General features: G+C 43.4%; 1 protein-coding gene across 4 annotated transcripts in view; it reads right to left on the bottom strand.

Moving 5' to 3' along the window:
• Rasgrf2 (Ras protein specific guanine nucleotide releasing factor 2) overlaps positions 1-23008 on the bottom strand; it is a 214846-nt gene that overhangs the window by 160160 nt on the left and 31678 nt on the right. For 3 of the 4 annotated variants that reach the window (XM_038323695.1, XM_038323697.1, XM_038323698.1), the window contains exon 2: positions 847-953. In XM_038323695.1, coding sequence (XP_038179623.1) covers positions 847-953 — 107 coding nt within the window. Of the gene's footprint in view, positions 1-846; positions 954-23008 lie in introns of those variants that run through there. The other variant, XM_038323700.1, reaches the window with a different exon arrangement.

The raw sequence follows: 23008 nt of genomic DNA, 5'->3' as shown, positions 1-23008 counted from the left end.
CATCTCATGCCTCCATGTTCCTGCCTTAAGTTCCTGCCATGACTTCCCCAGATGATGGACTTGAGCTATAAGATGAAATAAATAAACCCTTCCCTCCCCAAGTCATTTGGGTTATGGTGGTTATCACAACAATAGAAACTGCGACAAGACAGCATCCATAGCTGAGGAGAAGATGGACAAGAAGTAGCAAGCACACACAGGAGCAAAGGAACTGGACTTGAAGGGAGAAAGCAAAAAGCCTGTCTGCCTCGCCCCTCCCTTCAGATTTCTCATTCCTGTCTAGTAGACAAGGAGGAGAGTTTTACAGTCTTGGTATTACTTAGGGGAAAATAAACCAGATTTTTCTGTTTGACCCAGGTTGAGTTTGTTACTACAATTCAATAATGAGACTGCATGGGGGCGGGGGATGGAGGATGGGGGATAGATGCTGCAAACGTGGACTCCACTGTGTGGGTATCTAGCTCTGCCACGTCGAGTAGCATGAAGTTAAGCAAGTGAACTAATCTTCCAGGCCTCGATTTCCTTACATGCAGAAGAGGAAGTAAGTGTAAATCCCCTATATCAGACTGCTGGGAAGGGTAGTCATACATTTAATAAAGTCCCTAATTGAGAAGCCCTTCGTAAGTACATAGTATGAAGGAAGAAATCCGTGTCCACTACCAGTAATTGTTAGTGTTTATGTCTGCTATGTTTATCTTTAACTCGCACATAGCCATAAAAAGGGCAGACAATCACCTCACACATGAACAGGAAGGGACCAAGGTGATACCATCTTACAATGACAAAATCTTCCAAAAGTACTGGCAGCCACGACGAGCCCCACCCAAAACGAGACATGACCCCCACCTGGCTTGGTGAATGGCTTCCATCCACTCTTTCCCGGCCTGCTCCTCTTCACAGCGCAGCTCCAGTGGCTTCTGACCTTCATGCCCGAAAAGAACAGTGAAGTAATACTGAAAAGAAAAAAAAATAAAAAAGGTTTATGGTTTTAGTTTTCAAGAGTAGAAATGTAATAGCACAGTGTTTGCCTACGAGAGGTATGAGCTTACAAAATCTACCAGCATGATGTAAATCATATTTCAAAATGTAATATCATGCCTGGTCCAGCCAGAAACATCTTTGCACCTTGGCAGTAATACAGAGAGCGTCTTAGCACCCCTGAGTAGCACTCAGCCCACAGCCCTACTGCACTGCATACGTTTATATAAGAACAAAAAGAACATTGTACCAATTGGCCAATGAAGATAAAAAAGTTAAAGCTAACACAAAAACGGATCCAGAAGTTTTCTTTATGCAGAGTTTGCTAAAGCAGCAGGAACTAGGAGTCTACACCACTTAACCAGCTGATTCTATTACCTGGCCTAGTCTCTATCTAGGCTCCATTCTGGGACATGCTATGTCTTTAATTGCATCTAATTGTTGCTATTGCCTCTTCTGCAGCCTTAGCCAGCATCATCAGTGGCTTAAGCCCTTGTATGACAGCCAAATTCTATTTACCATGGGAAGGAAATATAATTGCTGTCCTGGAGGTAAGTCATAATCAGAATTTCTTTTTGATTGAGTGTAATCTAATTTCTTGTTGGATAGAAGAAGAAAGAAAGGAATGATTTATCAGGAGCAAAATTACTCATCCCATCTGAACTTTCTTTATCATCACCCCAGACTGGAAACAGTGCAAAGCTCCTCTAGCAAGTAAGTAGTCAAAGTCAGTAAAAAGGAACAGTTCTTGATGAAGCCAGCAACTTGAATGCCTCTCAAAAGTACTAAGCAATGTTAAAAAGTCAGCCTCAAAAGGTGACAATCCAGAGGGCTAGAGAGCCAACACAGTGGTTAATATTCCTCTCTGTTCCTGCAGGGGATCTGACTCTCTTCCCAGCACTCATGCCAAGTGGCTCTAAACTGCCTTGAACTCACATTCCAGTGAGAACGCCGCCCTCTTCTGGCCTCTGAGGCACCTCTACGTGTGCACACATGCACACACACTTAAAATAAAAAGAAATATTTTTTCAAGTTTCATGCTCTATAATTTCCTTTCTGTGCTACTACTGAAAAGGTAGCAGAAAACAAATCCCTGTTTCCCAGGGCCAAGGAAGATGTGCGTCCCTATAAAGGAACAACACAAGGATTTTTTTCAGGGTCCTCCCCTTCATCCCCTCTAGCCTCTCAAAACCCCAGATCATTGACCTAAGGGGATAGATCAGTATGTCATCAGTATTGCTACGTTCCTTTATCAGAATAACAGCATAGATTCTCGCCCTAGGCCTATGGCCTATGTATTCTCAGGTTATTGGCTACTTCAGCAGTATCAGGTCTGGGTTTCATGTCATGGAATTGTCCTTACATCCAATCAAAAAGTGGCTGGTCACTCTCATGACATTTGTGTCACTATTGCACTGGTATATTTTGCAGACAATGACTGTGCACACAGTCATTGTTGTGTGTGCACAGTGTTGTTGATGGTTACCATTTTCCTCCAGCAGCAGGCACAGTACCTTCCAATGCCAAGAATGCTGGTCAGGAGGGATGAAGCCTCTAGCAGAGGACAAGCTCAACTTCTTCATGTTCAACAACCTAAGTAAGTGTGTTGTAATAGCCAATTCTATGCCAATTTGACACAGTCTAGAGTCATCAGAGAGGAGGGAGACTAGACTAAGAAAATGCCTCTAGAAGATCCAGCTGTAGGCAAGCCTGTAGGACATTTTCTTAATTAGTGATTGATGTGGAAGAACCCAGCCCACTGTGGGTGGTGCCACTTCAATGCTGGTGGTCTTGCATTCTATAAGAAAGCAGACTGAGAAAGCCGTGAGGAGCAAGCCAGTAAGCAGCACCCCTCCATGGCCTCTGCATCAGTTCCTGCCTCCAGGTTCCTGCCCTGTTTGAGTTCCTGTCCTGACTCCCTGTGATAACAAAAAGTGATGTGGAAGTGTGAGCCAAATAAACCCTTTCATCCCCAACTTGCTTTCTCTTCATGGTGTCTCATGCCAGCTATAAAAACACTAACAAGACGTATGATCAGCAAGGGGGCCTCACCATCAAGTTGTGGAGAAAAACCAATAGCCTTCACAATTGTGTCTTCCAGATACAATAGAATTGATGATGTAAGAATTTACGGAGACTGTGGGAGTATCCATAGGAGCTGCACAGGTTAAAGGGTCTCAGCACTGAGAAGGGAAAGTGAGCACTAAGTCTCACTTCTAGCCAAGATGCCTTTTGCAACTGATTCTCCTGGAAAAGGGAAACCTCAATTTTCCCTAATAGAATGTCAATGGGTATGTTAGCCGCACTCCAGGGCAGGCCTAATGCTCAGAAGTAGTTGGGCAACACAAAAGGAACTCCATGGTTTTGTGTGTGTGTGTGTGTGTGTGTGTGTGTGTGTGTGTGTGAGAGAGAGAGAGAGAGAGAGAGAGAGAGAGAGAGAGAGAGAGAGAGATGTTTTGTTTTGTTTTGATTTATTTTGGCATATGTTGTCTTATTGGGTTTTTGTTTGTTTTGCTTTTCATTTTAAGGGTTTGTTTGTTTGCTGGAGACAGAGAACATGAACTTGGGTGGGAAGAGGGTGGTGGAGAGAATCTGGGAGGAGCTGGGAGATGGCAAGAACGCAATCAGTACCTATTATATAAAAAGGTTTTGTTTCACTTTTTTAATTAAAAAATAAATTAATTAATCCCAGCCCAGAATTGGTGCTTTAGTGAGCAGCTCAAGTTTCCCTTCTTGTGGTGATGTCACCAATGCTGCTGACAGGCCACTGGCCCCTTCCCCAGAGCTCTTCCCTATAGCGTCCTCTGCCATCTCAGCTACTGCAGATTGGGAACCCTGTGTGGGGCTCCAGAGCATCCACTCACAGTCCCTGTCCCAGGCTCTAGCCTGAATCCTAGTCATTCTCCAAATGTGGTCCAGAGGTCTGCCCTCCACCGTTGTCCAAGTCTGGGCTCCTCTGCCTGTGGAGTGACAGGCTATGCCTTGGCTTTGCACAGCAGAAAGTGGTTTTTATACTTTTTATTTACCGTCAATGCTTTCATGACTACCTGCACCATCTTGGTTTTTATGGTTCATGGATGTTTACAGAAGAGGCAGACAGGAAACACAGAGCTGTGGTTTCTAATGTATAAACTTTCTACAATCTCCTAAGGGTAACTACCAAAACTAACTACATCCATGCTTCTAAAACGGGCCATGTGAGAGAGGGGAAGCAAATAAGTGTTTGCAGGGGATGAGGGACAGGGTAGTGGAGGGGACTACCGGCGTGCTAAGAGAGTTTATCGTTTGTTTATTAACTAGTGGGCTTCCTTGTCAGAGAAGCTCGGAGATGACTGGACTCTAGCATCACAGCAGAGAAAACTCCCATCCTGTACATGTGGGGAATATTCACAGTGCTGTGTGTTAGTACTAACCTAGTTCCAGCTACGGTTTGCTCTTTGTGCTGAAAGACGGGGTTTTGACAAACGTATTGCATTGCTATTCAAAATTACTGCATTTTCTTTTGGTCAATGAGATGATCTGATATCAGATAGTGCTGGTGGTCTCACAGTCTTGTGAATAAATTCAAAACAACTGAGTTGTGTCCTGTAAAACAGCCAATGCTGGAGAGGATGCCTATCTCGGTTTGGTTTGGTTTTGTTTAAGTGAGAGAAGTAGCAGCAAGAACAAAGGAGGCTCACACCCAGGCCTGGCTACTCTGCTTTGCCAGTTTCTAGTTACTCCCATCCATTCGTATCTTTTCCCACAATTTTCCAGCTTCAATAAGCTGGTTTTCTTTTAGAGCTGTTCTTTGCTGACAATTATTGATGGGGGTCCTAGTTTCTAGGACAAAAATGTTAACTCCATCTGCCCTCTACCACTGGTCTTCAAACCCTTAAAGAAACACAGCCTCTCAAACCATCCTCTCCGCTGCAGCACTTACTCCTCTCCTGGATTCCTGCTCCCACTGGCCTTGCTGCCAATGCTGCCTGTAGTGACAGCTACTTGGGTATTTGCCCGCCACTCTTTTCAAGCCTTCTCTCCCCTTCAACACTGTGCTTCCCACTACTTGATTCTCTTATATTTGCATGCACATTGGGTGTGTTGAGAGAGGAATGGACATACTTGAGGTCACGAGTTCCATGGTATACATCAAACACTCTAATATGGGTATATGGAGAACCCCAAGCTAGGACACAGAGCACTGCCTTCTCCAGAGTTTGAGGGAGGAGACAAAAGACTATCATGAGTGTGAAAGATGAATAAATGGCTCAGTGGTTAAGACTACCTACTCCGCTTGCAGATGACCTGAGTTCGAATCCCAGGAAACACATTGCATAGCTCATAACTGTCCAGAACTCCAGCTTCAGGGAATATGATGCTTCTGACCTCCGTGGGCAACTGTACTCATGTGTGTATGCGTGCTCACACACACACACACACACACACACACACACACAGAGTCACATAAATGCACTCACATACACAGACACAGAAAAAGAGAGACAGAAGAGAGAGATAATTAAATATGAAAGCAAAGAAAGTCTGAGAAAATAAAAGAAAAAGTCTTCTGGACAGTTACATTGGAAAGCAGTTTGAAGCCCCTGTAAGACCACCCTGTAAGAAAACTTACAAAGAAAATAATATATCTCCTTCAATGACCAGGAGACAGAATATCGGTCTAAGCAAAAAAAGAAACAGAAGAATGAAAGGAACAGGGGGTGCGGGGGAGGGGGAGAAGGCAGGGGGCAGCAAGGAAGGCTGTTTAACAGGGTAGAGAAACTTGCTTGGAGGGGCAGAGACCTCCAGTTCCAGCCAATGTGAGACACAAATGTTTCCAAAGCCCTTTCCACAGCACCGCTGCAGCCACGAGCAACAGTTCCCATCCATATTTTGAACATGACAGTTATATAACAACGGCTTCCCAATATTTCTGAATGCTGTGATGTGGTGTCTTTATTTTAGGTTCAGCTGCTGCCTCAAGACAACAGGCAGAAACCAAAGCCCACATGACCAAGTGAGGCTTGGAACTGTTTGTCCAGCTCAGAAAGGAGGTAGCCAAGAATCAGCTATGACCCTTGTTCACTTATGGTCATAGAGGGATTACACTGGAATCTGCCAGATTCTGGACAATCTGGGATTCCCTTCCCCCAGGGACCTATGTGTGCTGAGGTTCCCCTTGTCATCTCCTTTGGGACAGAGAGTGAAACATTCTCCTGGCCTCGGGCTTGTGAGGTGGCTCCCAGCAACCTATTCACACAAGTTCCTGTGTTTTCTTTCCCAACTTGGTGTTTGGCCAGTTTAGGCTCTATTGTTGAAGCCAGGAGGTTGAAAACAGAACACTCATTTGGGGAGTGCACTCCCAACCAAAGGCCAAGAAAAGGATGGTGTCTACTTTAGCCAGGAACTGGCCACAGCTTCGTGTGCTGGACTGAGCTTGCCTAGAACCAGCAAGGTCAGCCCAGGCATACCAGCGGCTTGTAACACAAAGACGTCTGGTTCCTGTCTGGTGCCACAGGCCCAGAAAGGGGAATCACAGGATCCAGTTCCCCTGGAGGAATCTAGATGCATTTCCTACTCTTGGATGGGCGTCCACTGCTGTGGAACCCAGGGGTCACTCCCACAGTGGGGGTGAGGGAGAGTAAGACAGGGTCACCAGGGACTGAGGCACAGCAGGTGCCTGCCTCCCTTCCCTGAGCTCCAGCCCAGTCACGGGGCAGCTTTCCCGTTACACCGGGCCATCTGTGGCCACAATACTAATTACCAGCAGAGACTGTCTGGGAAGGAACTGTGACTGGAGGACTTTGTGTGATATTAGAATCGTCAGAAAATGAGCTGGGCATATGCAAGGATTTATCATGGGGCCCAGCAAAACTGCTCTAAAAGAGAGACCTAAAAATAAAACCGGCTCTCTGCTAGCCTGCCTCCCCTTGTGCCCGATCTGCTCATCCAGTGTGATCCAAATTCATTCTTTTGCCTTTTTCAAACTGAAACCATCAGTTCAAAGATCTCATTAGCCTCCAGTCCTAGAGATGGACTTGTCTAATTTTATCTAAAAGGAAAAATTAAAAAATGGCTAATTAAAGATTGACTACATCTCTGTGCACATCATTGAGGGCTGAGGATTCTGCACCATGCCTGGGACAAAAGTCCACTGTGCTTCCCCAGGGACAGTCCCGTATCCTCCACAGGGCAGCTGGGTCTGTCCATAAACACTGGGGCAGGCAGAGAGTGGCGTGCCTTAGACTCGAGAGTGACAACCTGATAAACAGGCCTCTGAGCAGGGGCAACGCTGGATTTAACATTAGATCTAACGAAACTCCATTCAAATTTAAGAGAAGAGGAGTGGAAACTCCGGAAAAATAACAAATTGGTGGTTCAAAAGGGTAATGATTATGCAAAGGTTGACTTCTGTCTGAACTCGATGCCCAAACCAGGAGAAGCACTCAGTGACCTGGCCTGGTCTATCTAGGAGTTGTATGGTGCCCCCAAAGCAGTTGCTGCTTGGGAGCCCAATTAAAAGGCACCTTTAAAGACAGCCAGGCAATCCCATTAGCAGGGTACATGCAAAGGTTAAACCATCGTGCAGGCAGGACGTGATGGGAGAAGCAGTGAAGAGCCACTTCCACTTCCCAAAGCTGGGTTAGATCAAACACTGCCAGCAAATTACTTATTTCAGCAACTCATGCAAAGTCTCCTCTGTAGCCTTGCGGATGATAGTACAAATGTAGTCAACGGCTCTCAAAGGCTGATGGGAAGATCTCAAGTTTGAGGTTAATCTAGGCTGTGTAATGAGTTCAAGGCCAGCCTGGGCTATACAAGGAGGTCTTGTTAAAAGAGGGGGTCAAGGAGTGGGGAGAGAGAGGAAAGAGAGAGAGAGAGAGAGAGAAAACTCCATCTGGGGATCAGGTGCAGCTGTAGAATGCTTGATTAGCATGTACAAGGCTCTAAGTTCAATCCCCAGCACTGCTAGAAAAGAAGGAAGGAAGGGTCATCTGGCCTCCCTGGGATACAAACGCTATAGATGTGGATCTCAGACCTCATGCACCATAAGTCCCTTGGGTGTCAAACCTAGCAGCAGACTCCATGGTGTTACACTGTGACCTCTGATTGGTCCCTCTGCCATAATTTAGAAATTTGAAAATATAGTTAAAGCCAAGTATTATCATACATAAACTCCACACCATGCAGCAGTGTCAGCCTTTACAAACTCCCTGAAATATGATTGTTTAGAAAACATAGTTTAGTGGTTAGAATGTCAACTTAACACCCAATTTAAGAAAGCATTTAATTGCCCCCCTGTAGTGGTTTCTACTGCAAGTGGAAAAATCAATCCAGTCTAGCTGCTAAATCTCAGACAACTGAATCAAATTAAATTGTGTTCACTGGAGAGTGAACAGGATAATAAGAGGTCAGAAAACCTATCACTGTAAGAATGGCTAAAAGCTCTTGATGTATTCAGTTGTTCTTCCAAGCCTTGAAATACTATTATGTAAATGTTAGAACAGAGAAACTTTCGACTGAGGATCTGAGCTCGCAGCCTACTAAAATGTATGGAAATAACAGTGCAATGTTCAGTAGCTTAGGCCATCATCTTGGCCTTTCATACCTTGGTAAATTCTCATACAAGCTCCTATCTTTCTCCTCTATTACCACTTCAGACAGGGACAAGAAGATAGATAACAACTGACCTATGTGATAAGTTTCACTCATCTCCGGAACTTTCATTGATTTATTTAGAAAGAGACATCTGGTCAACCTCAGAGCTACTGATAGAATAGACTTGTGAGTTCAGTCATCACTGTCTCTTTTCTGTCATTAGTTCAAGGTCCAGATAAGCCTGGGTTATTCTTTGTTGGTCTGGAACCTCTAAGTTCACTTGTCTAAAGGGGGAAATCATCAAATACTTTCACATATTTGTGGTCTTATTTCAACTTATCAAACCATATTCTCAGTTGCGGAGGATAAACCAAGTGCAATAAGAACATATGCTCTTAACACCTGCGGCAGTTAGTGCCACTTAGCAGAGGGACAACTTAGCAAGTGTTGCTGAAAACAAACGCGAGGTGCTGTATCAAATAAGAATGAGGATAGTGCCAAAAAGTGGGGAGGATAAATATGGACTAGAGTACAGACTCCATCTTTATTCTCTAATTGTGTGACTTTAAATTGGAGATTTCAAATACCTTTCTGAAAACAGAATGTCTTGAGCAGTTGACTATTCTATTTATTTAGTTGGAGGGGGGGCTACATGTGCTCCCATATGCATGTAGAAGTCAGAGGACAACTTTCAGGAGTTGATTCTCTACTTCCATCATGTGAGCCTCAGGAATCAAACCCGGGTAATTGGGTTTGTACCAATTTGGCAAGTACCCTTATCCACTGAGATATCTAACTGAGCTAGCTACTCTCCATTTCTAAGGGATTCCCTGAGCTTAAAAAAACAAAATCAGATGGCCTCTATGATCCCATATTACCAAAATCCTTCAGTGCCCCAGACATTATTTAGAATCATATCCTTATGGTATACAATAGTGGATACATTAAAATACAAAAATATATGTAAAATAATGGCTAGACGATATTTCTGTCTTTGTTTTTTAATGCTCCAGTTTTCACTATATAATGCCTTCCCAGACGGAAATAAAAGAAAATGCAAGCCTAAATTAAGAAGTCGTGTCTCTGTTTTTTAAATGTGTGTGTGTGTGTGTGTGTGTGTGTGTGTACCAGGGTGCCTATTTATGTACCACAGAAGTGTAGGTGCATACAGAGCCCAGAAAGGCATTGGATGCCCTGGAAATTGAGTTAATGTGTGTGCTGGGAGTAGAAGTGGGTCCTCTCCAAAACCAGCAAGTGCTCTTACTCACCAAGCCACCATCTCTCAAACCCCATGGGTAGGTAGTGCCTTTTAAGAGGCAACATACTTTATAATTTGCCTGGTTTAAGTTGTAAATCATCTGGTAAAGTTATCGAATTAATTGGGAAACATCACTGAAGACTTTTAACCAGAATTTCAATTTGTTAAATTATAAAAATGATAGAAAGACTCCTTTAAAACAAATAGATAATGTAAAAGAATTAACTGAGTATGTGTAAGATGTGTAAGACCTTACACATCCTTAAACTTTGATCCTTAGCCAAAAGGTGGGCATGAAGAGGAAGAAAAGTAGGAGGAGGAAGAGATGGAGGAAGAATGGGAGGGACAGAGGGAGAAAAGGAGGGAGAGAGGGAGGGAGAGAGGAAAACGGAAAGAAAAGGATGCATTTGTAAATTAAGACCATTTAATCAAATTGCAACTTTTAAAAACTAAAACCTATAGTTGAACAGTGTCATAATATAGTGGTCTAATCTTTATGAAATGGAAGCAATTTTTAGCACAGACTGTAATATATTTTCATTTTATTCAGGGGTCAATACTGAAATAACTGGAAATTAATATTAAGACTTACCTAAACAATCATGGCATTATTACTATAATAAAAAATGTTCACTAATGGGGACAATTGAAAGAAACTGTGAGGCATTTAAACTACAATGCTTGAAGAAATTAAATTAGTAAAATTGCCAGGCGGTGGTGGTGCACACCTTTAATCTCAGCACTTGGGAGGCAGAGGCAGGCAGATCTCTGTGAGTTCAAGGCCAGCCTGGTCCACAAGAGCTAGTTCCAGGACAGGCTCCAAAGCTACAGAGAAACTCTGTCTTGAACCCCCCAAAAAATTAGTAAATGTGCCCCTAGTTTTCCTTTATGGTGGGGCTTGATGTTACTTAGGCCATCCTTAAACACTTGGGCTCAAGAGATCTTTCCGCCTCAGCCTCCCAAGCAGCCTGAACTAAAGCCACACACCATCATCTCACCCTCCCTAAAATCCTTGATAATTATCCTAAGAATATTACCCATTTTAAACACACTTAAAACCCATTTATAAATGAGTGCATTGGCACATGTTAGCTCCTGCCCAGCACAGGAGGATACATTTTACATACAGTTTAGGCAGTTGAAGGATGAATGACTTCATAAGCAAGGGTGAAAACACAGTGAGGAGAAGTCATGAGGCAAGTAGCTGACAACTAACCCCAGCCTACATCTGTCATATCCATGAGACAATGAAAGCAGACAGAGCACAAAGCCAAATGACAAATTACAACGTAGAACACAGAACTTTCCATGGTTTGGTGTCAGTTTTTATTCTGCTTTTCTTGTACCGGATAAGGTCACTGTCACCTCTAAACCCAACAATGACACCTATCACATCTGGGAGTTGGGTTATAGTCAATCTCTGTCACTGCTGGTCCAAGAGGACACACACAAGGACAGGGAACACAATTGTTCTTATCTCAAAAGAAGCATCTGATTATCTTGAATTGGATAAAATTAAAAATCTCCTCCAAAGTTATTCTCAGTTCCTCAACTTCCCCATGTACATGGTAGAATAGCAAGACTGAGACCATCAATGAGCCCAAGGCAGAAGTTGAGGCAGCACAAAGAATTGGATGTGGAAGCTGCAGTAGAGGAGGAGGAAGAGAAAGCTGAGAAACCTGCATGGGATGGGATTGGGAAATTATGAATGATACCAAACCAACATGGCAGAGACCATCCAAATGGAAGATGAATACAAGTCTTTCTACAAATTGTTTTCAAAGGAAACTGATGACCCATAGTTTATATCTACTTTACCGCAGAAGGGCAAAGTTGCCTTCAAATCAGTTTTATTTGTGCCCATGTCTGCTCCTCATGCTCTATTTGATGAATATGGATCCAGGAAGAGCAGTTACATCAAGCTGTGCATAGCTGAACATTCATCACAGATGACTTCTATGATGTGATGCCCAAGTGCCTTAATTCTGCCAAAGGTGTGCATTCGGAGGATCTCCCCCTCCATGTTTCTCAGGAGAACTGTGTAAACTGTTGTTCAGTAACATAAATTGCTCAAGGTGACAAAGAAGAAGTTTTTACATAAAACTCTGCACATGATCTGGAAGATGGGAAGTACAATGACACTTTCTGGAATGAGTTTAGCACCAATATAAGGCTTGATAGGACTGAAGACCATTCAAATCAGGCATGACTGGCTAAACTTCTTAGGCCCCAGTCTTCTCACCATCCAACTGACATTAAGAGTTTAGACAAGTATGTAGGAAGAACAAAGGAAAAAAAACAGACAATATATGCTTCATGGCTGGGTCAAGCAGAAGAGACTGAATCTCCCCATTTTTTGAGAGACTTCTGAAAAAGGCTATGAAGTATTTACCTCACAGAGCCTGTGGGTGAATTCTGCATTTGGGCCCTTACTGAAGTTGATGGGAAGAGGCTCCAGAATATTGTCAAGGAAAGAGTGGTTTGATGAGAGTGAGAGAACTAAGGGAAATTGGGACGCAACAGAGAAGGAATTTGAGCCTCTGCTCAACTGGGTGAAAGACAAGGCTCTTAAGGACAAGATGGAAAAGGCCATGGTATCGCAACATCTCAGACTCTCCCTACGTTCTTGTGGCTAGCCAGTGTGGATGGTCTGGAAACATGGAGAGGATTATGAGGATACAAGCATACCAAATAGGCAAGGACATCTCTAGAAACTACTATGCCAATCAAAAGAAACATTTGACATTAATCCCAGACATCCACTGATCAGAGACATCCTTCGGTGGGTTAAGGAAGATGCAGATGATGAGACTGCCTTGAATCCTGCTGTAGTTTTGTTTGAAAGAGTAGCACCTCAGTAGGGTATCTCCTACCAGATACCAAGGCATGAGGAGATAGAATAGATAGAATGCTTTGCCTCAGCTTAAACATTAATCCAGAAGAAGGAGAAGCAGAAGCAGAAGAAGCAGCAGCAGCAGAAGCAGCAGCAGAAGCAGCAGCAGCAGCAGCAGCAGCAGCAGCAGCAGCAGCAGCAGCAGCAGCAGCAGCAGCAGAAGAAGAAGAAGAAGAAGAAGAAGAAGAAGAAGAAGAAGAAGAAGAAGAAGAAGAAGAAGAAGAAGAAGAAGAAGAAGAAGAAGAAGAAGAAGAAGAAGAAGAGGAAGCAGCAGCAACGGTGGAAGAAGAGCCTGAAGACACAAGACACAGCAGAAAACATGGAGCAAGACAAAGAGGAAGAGGTGGATACAGGCACAGAGGAAGAATAGGAAACAGTAAAGGAATCTATAGCAGAAAAGGATGAATTAGAAATTATACTCTCACCACTGATCCTGTGTGAAGAGAGACTGTGAAATTTTAAAGTCATTTCTCTTGAGAAAATCTTGTTTTGGATGCGCTCACAAGTTCCCTTCTTCCCTGCACTGTAAATGTTGGGATTATGGATCACAGGAAGAAGTGGGTTTTTTAACTGAGATTCTTTAACATTCCTTATTAATGTAAATTTATACTATTTAACTGACTATTAGTGTAAAATCTTGCCATGAGTATAAAAATAAAAAGGATCCTAAATTAAAAAAAAAATACATTGGAAAGGATATTCCAAACATTTAACAGTAGCTACTTCTTGGGAGTTTTGTCTCCTTATTTGTATCTTTTATGCAGTTTTCAAGGTAGTCATAACAGATATGCACACTTTAAAGACATAAATATAGAGAGATTACATAAATATGTAGTAAAGTTGTTTAAAACACTCAGAGCCTTCTTGACATTTTCCTGATCAGAACAAACAAATATGAGGTTGAGGCATAGCAATTTGAAAAAGAGAGCTATTGACATGCACTTATTCATAAGCAGAGACACATCTATGTAAATAAAGCAGCATGGAAGGCGTCTAGTGGGCGAGCCAGATACCTAGAAACCATAGGAGCAGGATTAGGGGGCTTCAGTGTGGCTCACGAACTAGTAATGTGCTTGTGGGCCCCTTTTCTCTAAGATCTTCAGTATAAAAGCTATGCTTTCTCTCATTTGCTGGTGGCAAAAGCTTATGACTGCCAGACATCAAAAAGAATGTGACAGTCTCCAATTCCAGCAATAAGAACAGCTAAGACCATAAAGCATCAGGGATGGGGAAACAGTTGACACAGCGTATGCGTATTGTCTTCTCCAAAAATCTTCATAACCAAACCTTTCTCAAACTCTCCAGCTCAATGTGTCTTTAATTGTGCTTAACCCATACTCTCAATTATAGAGAATATACAACAAACAAGTCAGCTCTGTGCCCTGCACTTGATTCTCTCTCATTATAAAGTACAATCCAGACACCATGACTCTTGAGTTCCATCTAATAAGAACTAAGTTACCTCTTATGGAAAACTGTGTTGCTGGTGGTTTTTCTGTCCATGAAAAAAAATAATGCATAGATACACATGCATACATATATAAATACAGAAAACAATAATACATGCATACATATAAATACAGCAACAGAAAGCAAAGGGAGAAATTCACCATTCAAAGAGCATGTTCTCTCTCGCTCTCTCTCTCTCTCTCTCTCTCTCTCTCTCTCTCTCTCTCTCTCTCTCTCTCTCTCTCTCTCTCTCTCTCTCTCTCCCTCTCCCTCCCTTCCTTCTTTCTTCCCCCTCTCCCTTCCTCCATCCCCTCTCTCCAATGTAACCCCGGCTGAGCATCCTGCCTCTGCCTTACAAGCCCTGAGGTTACAGGTATGTGTTGTCACGAACAGCAGAAAACCACTATGAAATTTTGAGATGTATCATTCCAGGAGATTTTCTGGTACCATCGTTCTCATATTATATAGGCATCATCATTTCAGCCTTTCTCAAATTGTGTCTTATTTTAAAACATGTACTAAGGGTTAGCCCACATCCCTCAGTGGTGGACCCCTTGCCTGGCATGCGCAAAGCCCTAGGTTTGACCTCTAGCATAGAGAGTAAGTGGTGAGCCAGGTCACTGTAGTAATGTAAGAGATGGTGGCCGTAAAAGGAAAAAAGAAGAGGAAGCAAAGCAGATAAGATGTGAAAGAGGCATCTACAACTAATTACCAATTTTTACAAGTGTCAGGTCATGTATGTGCTCCATGCACACAATTACTCCCTGTAACATCTGGCACACCAAACTTTTCATCTGGTTTTGGATACACAGTGAACACAAAGCACCTGTTACTTCTTAGATTATTTTTAGATTTTCTTTAGAGGTTCGTGCACCTTGTGTTTGCTACAAGTGACATGAGGTTTGATCTGATCATTGTGATAATTAACTGTTGGAAAACACACGGACCACAATGTTAACGCTATCTGGGACAACAGCGCCGGGCATTGCAGTCAACCCAGTGGAGCATGGTTCATCTGGGCAGCAGCTGATGATGTGCAAACCGACATATCCAGGCGTGAGAATACTACCACCTATGCAGTGTTTAGTGTGTGCCAAGCATTCTCCCGAGGTTCACCCTGCTCTGCTTCCTATAATTCCCATCATGGTCTATCTTACGGATGAGGAAATCATCCTTCAAAGGTATGATAGTTCTCCCCACCAGTATATCAGATTCTGGCTGAAAGGCCTGGGAATGATGGACATTCTTGGCACCCACACCCTAGTCTCTAGTCCCCACTGTGAAAGCTCTGTACAGTATGCAGCAATGCTATTAAGTGTTATGAGCCCAAAATTCAGAATTCAAAATGAAGATTCACTCTATGGAACCAGTTAGGATGGATCACAAGGAAGCAGTAATGAATGGCTCAGAATCAGACAGTAAGTATGTCCAGGCTCAGAATCAGACAGTAAGTATGTCCAGAAATAAACATCAAACTTATCAAGTCTTCTAAATTTCTAAATTCTGTTCTGCCTGTGAATGGTGTAACAGTCCCATTCATATTCTTGCTTTGGGAACCCACTAGTGGGAACCTTGTGTGTGATGTTCTTCTGTATATGCATTGCTTTTATTAGTTGATGAATAAAGCTGTTTCAGCCAACGGCTTAGCAGAATACAGCCAAGCAGAAAATCCAAAAAGAGATATATAGAGAGAGTAGCCGGAGTCAGGCAGACACCATGTAGCTGCTGAAGGAGAAAAACACCAGAACCTTACCAGTAGGCCACAGTGTCATGGTGATACACAGATGAATAGAAATGGATTAATTTAAGATGAAATAGTAGCTAGGAATACTATTATTATTGTATTTATTTGTAATTATTTGGCCAAATTATTGGCCAAACAGTGTTGTAACTAATAGAGTTTCTGAATGATTATTTGGGCCTGGGCTGTCAGGAAACTAAAGCGCAGTCTTGGTTTACAGGAACCCACTAGAATATGTTTTCTGTAGATGGAGGCAATGGTTCTATGTAAGGTCACTGCACAATCAGATCAATACACATTTAAACCATTTCTAAACAATGGGCCCAGAGGACTGAAGCATCCTGGATAGGAAGGATGGTCCAGGTATGAAAAGCCCAGCATCTGTGAGGCAGAAAGCTGATGCTCAAGGTGTGGGCTCTGGAAGTATCTGGAACTCTTACGATACTGCCAGGGCCAGTTTCCCCAACTCCAGTCCTTCTCCTTGGCTCAATGCCCACCCCCAAATGAAAAGCTGTATCTGAACTGCCTGCTCTACTTAGGTCTCTTGCTTTCACAGGGTCATCCCCACAATGTGTGGAACTACTGTCTTCCAGAAAACATGTGATTGATCTTGTCTTGTGTACACCCCAGTGAGGTGAGCAAGGTAAGCTGCCATCAAGGGGCAGCTGGTCCTCGTGGTTCATGCATGTGTTCCTAAGACCAGTCACCCCAGGTTCAAGCCCCCCCACTAGTGCCCCATCTTAGTTTATACACCCTTGATGTTTAATCTCCCAGCTTCATTTTTCTCATCTGAAAATGCAGCCACTGTCATGCCTGCCTGCTCCACAGAGCTGTTTGGGTTCAATGATTCCCTACATGTAACAGTTTATGTTCGTGGAGCCATTGTCACTAGCCTGCTACTTTACAGGTACAGGGGGTGAGACAGATAAACAGGAAGTTAGTGGTGGTTTGAATTAGAATGGCCTCCTTAGCTCACATATTAAAATGCTTGGTCCCCAGTTAGTAGAATTGTTTAGGAAGGATTGAGGGTGTGGCCTTGTTAGAGGAGGTGTGCTACTAGGAGTTGGGTTTGAGGTTTTGAAAGCTCACTCTATTTCTAATTAACTCTCTCTCTCCCTTCCTTCCTCCCCTTCTCATGTGCATGCTCTTGATCTAGCTCTCTCTTTCATGCACACTCTCTCTCTCTATGTGTGTGTGTCTCTCTCCCCACTTCACAGTTATTGTCTCAGCACATACGCTCTCTGCTACTACCCCAGTGCCCCACCTACTGCCATGATCTCTGCCACAACGACCATGGACTCACCCTCTGAAACTGAAAGCAGCCGTCAGTTAAATGCTTTCTTTTATGAATTGCCTTGGTCAGAGTGTTTTGTCCCAGCAATTGAAAAGCAACTAAGACAAAGTTTCCCTTTCAATGTCAAACTCAACTGAAGCAGTTCCACATAATTGCAGGATCAGGTATTTGGGGTACAGAACTTGCCATTTGTTTATCGTTTGGCTGGGCCATTGCCTAGAGTGCTGAAGGAAAGCAAGAAGTCCAACAGAGCCACCGCTCCCGAAAGGAATATAATTTGCCTCAATTTACTTATCACAGAGATGCAGGAATTACCAGAAAACAAAGTAAACTAGGGACTGGAGGAATGGCTCCGTCACACCTGGGTTCAGATCTCCAGCACCTGTAATCCCAGCCCTGCACAGAGAGACACTGGGGAATTTGGTGATATTTTGTTTGTGCTCTAACAAATAACGCTTGCCTGAAGATCAGAGTGTGGAGCTAGCCACACTAATTAGCCACAGAGGCCAGGCAGTGGTGGCGCCCACCTCTAACCCAAGCACATAGGAAACAAGGCAGAGAGAGATATCTCTGTGAGTTCAAGGTCATCCTGGGCTACTTGAGATTGAATCCGTCTAAAAGGAAAAACAGAGCCAGGTAGTGGGTGGTGGCTCACACCCTCAATCCCAGCACTGGGGAGGTGGAGATGGGAAGTGATTGGCTGGGAGAGGAATATAAGGCAGGAGGAGACAGGAGCTCAGGATTCAGTCTGAGGTTTCATAGAGATGGCATTCAGTCTGAGGACTTGTAGAGATAGAATACTCCATTCTGTCTCAGGATCTTGTAGAGGTAAGAACTAGCAGATGGCTGTTCTGCTTCTCTGATCTTTAAGCAAGCTTTATTTGTTAAAGCACAAACAAAATATCACTACAGGGGATGGTGTGGCTCCCTTTGGGCTCCCTGAACAGCCCCTCTAGCCCAACAGCCTAGTGAGGACCCATGTCTCAAAAGATAAGGTAGAGAGTGCTTGAGAAAGACATTCAACTTTGACCTCTAGTTTCTACATGTACACTCATGAGCAGAGGCACCTGTACATGCAATTGCACCTGTCTACACATGTGCACACATGACACAAATATTTTCATACAATAAAGGTTAAAGACAATATAAAATAAATTTATTTTGTTGACAACATGATTTATTATACTCTTTGAGCTGGAACCATGGGCTAATAAAAGTTGCATTGTATGAGGGTTAATCTGGTATCTGGTATGCTGTGGAAGATTTGTTTACACTGTGTGAAGATGTGTCACTGTGATTGCTTTAATAAAGAGTGAATGGCCAATAGCTGAACAGAGAAGCTAGGTGGGATTTCTGAGGAGAGAAACAATTATGGGAAGAAGAAAGGCAGGGAGACAGAAGGGAGACACTGAAGAGGCCAGACATATGGAACTGAGTAGAGGTAACCAAGCCCCATGACAGAACATAGACTAATAAACAGGTTAATTTAAGTTACAAGAGCTAGGACAAGCTTAAGCTAATGGCCAAGCTTTCATATTTAATACTAAGTCTCCATGTCGTTATTTGGGGGTTGGTGATCCAAAGATAATCTGATGAGAAAGCTTGCTACAGCATCAAAAGTTGGATACTCAAGGTTTCTTGGGGACCTGTCCCTTCGAGGAGCAGAGCATTTTGCTAGGGCTGAAGGATCACTTCGTTGCACACAGAAGTTCTCTCAGAAAACCAAAAAGACTGAGGCAAACTCCAGAACTTCTGAACTTGAAAGCCACCAAGCAGGAAAAGGGTACTCACGGTATCTTTCCTGCAGGCACAGGAAAAAATCCTGGGGTTGGTGGTGGGGGTTGAAAAGGCATGGCCATTTTGAAATCATGTGAGAAACTTTTTAAGCAATGTGAAGGAAGTAGACACTCTGGTGGTCGTTAAGTCAGCCGATTCCAAGGAAAAAGTAGATTCCTCGCTTTGGGGCTGGAAATCACTGGATTTCTAACTCAGCTGCACCCTCGTCTGTCTGTTGTGTACAAATCTCCCCACTGAGTGCTCTACACACCACATTTAGAAACCCCTTCAAAACTTCTGCATCCTTCCCAAACGCCTTAAAGCCAAAAGCCTTTCCACTCTTTTCACCAAAAAGCAGTCCACGGATGCAATGCAAGCCGGAGGAGTGCCCAGGACAGGACGCTGGGAGGAAGCTGGGTACGGGTGTGGCACAGCTCAGACAGCTATGGAGCAGCCAAGAACAGGACAATGGGGTAGGAGACTTGCCAAATCCCAGAGTAGCTCTTTCCAAACAGCAGCACCAGCAGGGATTGGGGGTTATTTGTTCAATTTATTATTGCTTAAAACCATACAAAATTTAACTAAAATAAGTGAATATTAAAATTCAAGTTGTTTTCCAACTGGAAAACAGCCCCAGAAGCAGGGACTTAGGTGGGGCGGGCTGTTATCAGGCCTTTCTGGAAATGTTTCCTTTCATATCTTTAAAGACTTTGGTTACCACTCAGGAAATTTTCAATTTGAAAAGAGCTGGCAAGATGGCCTGATAAAAGCTATTTCAGTCTACAGCTAAGAAAGCAAAGTGAATTTCCTCCTCGAATAATCAAGCAGACCCAGCCCTCCGGCCATGATTCCTGCCTCCAGAAAGATCGCTCCCTCTGAAGAAAGACCGTGTTCCCATAGGAAAATAAAACACTGCAGAAGACAAAGACTCTACTGCTGGGCGGGTGCCCAAACAAACAAAACCCATGTCTGTGAGAAGAGCATCAGTGTTTGGGGAAGCATGATTGGCAGTGGCTAAAAGAATGGAAACAATCCAAACGTCCTCAACTAAGGAATGTATAAACAAAATTTTATATTTTATATTGTATATCTATACAGCGGACTATTATCTGGCCATGAAAAAGAACAAAGCAAAGGTTCATGTGATCCCATGAAGGCATCTTAAAAGCACTATGCAGAGTGAGTGAAGTCACTCATGAAGAGCCACGATCTTCACGGGTACATTTGTATGAAACAGGACAACCCATAGAGACAAAAGTAGCTTTGCGGTTGCTAGGGCTGGGGGAAGATCCAGGGGAAAGAGGGTGATGGGGAAGGATTTCTCCTTCAGGATAATGAAACATTCTATTTACTGCAATGGTGGAAGCTGCTGGAAAGAAATCCATCTGTGGGCAGTGCGCCATCTGTGGGCAGTGTGCTTCCGTTTTGAGCAGAGCAACGCTGTGGTGACAAACATACTGGACAAAGACAAGCAGCTGTGTAGCTCCCGGCTCTGTGCAGGGCATCTGTTGTGCTGTGTTCAATTATGGTACCCAGGCACACCGACTCCTGCTTCTCTCCCTCAAGATGATAAATTCTCCAGAGCTATTCATACTGATGAAATAGTTTAAATGGTTGTGTATTCCATCTCATGAGATGAGCCAGTCCTGCTTGGCTGAGATTGTCTCGAGTTTTAACCAACAAATGTGTGGTCATGATGTAAAAAATGAATGTTTTGACAGGTTTGAGCAATTAATTAGGTGCCTAGTGATGGACGCTCACAGGCCAAGTTGCGAGATGCCGCTATTGTGTGTGCAGCCACTGACCCAATACCAGAACCTGCAAGAAGCCACAGAAGTTCACAGGTCAACACACAGCACTTTGCACGAGTTGGTCAGGCCCTCTCCAGGAACCAGAAGAGCAGCAGGTAGTGAACCACGCTGTCCTGTTTCAACCTGGATGACACCTATTAACACCTGCACCCAAATACCTCACTGGCCACCACCCCACCCCCCACCCACTCCCACCCACCCACCACTGAAAGACAGGAAGCAGCTCATTGTGTTTAAAGTTCAGCAGCAAATGAGAGTTTTACTCTGGAGATCGGCCTCAGATCATTCCAGAAAACCTCGGGCTGTGGGATGTGATCAGACAGTCCTGCCAACTCTTGCAAGGAACAGAAGTCAGCTCCCAGCTCACCCTTAGCCAACAGCTCCCCGCAGTTCCAGATCACACACACCCTGCTTTCAGGCAGGATTTTCAAACAGGAGTCTGGAAGTGTGCACAATGCTGAGTGCCCCTGTTAGCAACACAGACAAGCTAAATGATCACCTCCCTAGGCAAAGGCCAAAGGGTCATCTACAGGGTTCTTATCAATGATGTACACAAGGTACATACTTGAGAAAGCTGAATCCACAAGTTTTGCAGGAGATAGCCAGACTTCTTAGCTGTAAATTAATGGAGGAAAAGTGGGCATTCTGTTCTTTGGTGTCTGTACTTCAGTCTCAGCCTGGGCCTGTATTATATATCCTAGTTTATATGTACGTTTATTTATTATATATTATGTTTATGTTCATTTACTATATTTACTAATTTTAAAAACTATAAAGGTTTTCATTATAAAGACTAGGCAGCTGTTGAACTAGTTGGGCTAGCCTCGGGCATATTAGGTAGTTCATGCTGGCCTTGAATTTATAATCCTCTTCTCTCAGCCTTAGAAATTTTTATTTTAATTCCTAAAACTTTTTGTTTTATAAATAGACCTTAAAATCCAAATCAACTTACTTTTTATTAAGAATGAGTTGTCTTTGTGTTACTAAAACCTTGAGATGTCATAGTTGCTCTTGTACCACATTAAGGGACCTTGATTGGCAGCTGCCATGTGGCCTGAAGACTCTCCCTAAAGGCTTTTCTCCTGTAAGCAGCCTGTGACCAGCAGCCGGTTCTGTCCTTTTACTGGCCAAACCTGTCCTAATAACTGCAATATGATGCTGGCAACTTGTTGTCAGAGAAGGCTAGTCTTATTACTAATTTTCTGTTTCATTCTGGCCAGTGAGATAACATCCTGCAATACTCAGCCAAGCGACCGCTACTCACAAGATCTCCACAGCTGCGCGATGCACACTTTTACCTGCACAGCATAGACGCCCAGCGAACAGAGACACATTTCCATAACTAGATACAATGAAGATTTTTTAAACTTCTTCCAAAGAAAACAAGTTTACCCGTTAGTAATCCAAAGCCCCTCTTTTCAGCATGTGTGGTCACTTGTTTACACCCACAAAAATCACAGCCTCGCAGCCACAGAAAATACTAAGAGTGGATCAGTGCTACTTAGCTACCGTGCAGATGTCCCACATCTAGCTCTCAATTATGGCTCCTGTCTCCCTCTCCTTCATCATGGGTATTTAAAGCAAGTAGCGCATGAGTGGAGTCTTCGCCGGCATCCAGCTATTCTGATAAATACTCTGGTCAGAGTGGCACCAAGTCTAAAGCCTCGAATGCAAATGCAGGAAGGAAAAGTAAAATAACAGAGACTCAGAGGGAAGAAGAGGAGCCCTGGAAATCAATCCCTAGCTGTGGGATTGATGCTAAATGCCAACAATGCCTCTGTTACTTCCTCTGGCAAAGTGAAGCTAATAGAAAAAGTTGGTCTTAATTTCTAAGAATGGATTTTCTGAGGGTGGGTGGTGTACGACAGTACTGCCTAGACAACTACTAGTTAAGTCCTTAACTGCTAGTTAAGTTCTTAACTACTACTTAAGAACAAGAGGTGCGCTACTGCACTGGAGGACAACTGAGATAGCAGTAACACTGGATATTTACAAAAAATTAAGACAGATTTTGACTGTTTGGCTACAAAGAAATACATTGAGGACACAAGCATATGTAACCTGATGCAAATGCAGTATTACTCACACATGTATCAGAATGGCATATGATATCACACTAAGACATACAGTTTGAGGGTTTGACATCTGCTTAAAAAATAAGTTTTAAAAATTAATTTTGAGCTGGGCAGTGGTGGCACGTGCCTTTAATTCCAGCACTCTGGAAGCAGAG

The sequence above is a fragment of the Arvicola amphibius genome, chromosome 3 (genome assembly GCF_903992535.2).
Source record: "Arvicola amphibius chromosome 3, mArvAmp1.2, whole genome shotgun sequence".
Lineage (NCBI taxonomy): Eukaryota > Metazoa > Chordata > Mammalia > Rodentia > Cricetidae > Arvicola > Arvicola amphibius.
Note: the sequence above shows the minus strand (reverse complement) of the source record. Positions and strands in the feature narration are given on the sequence as shown.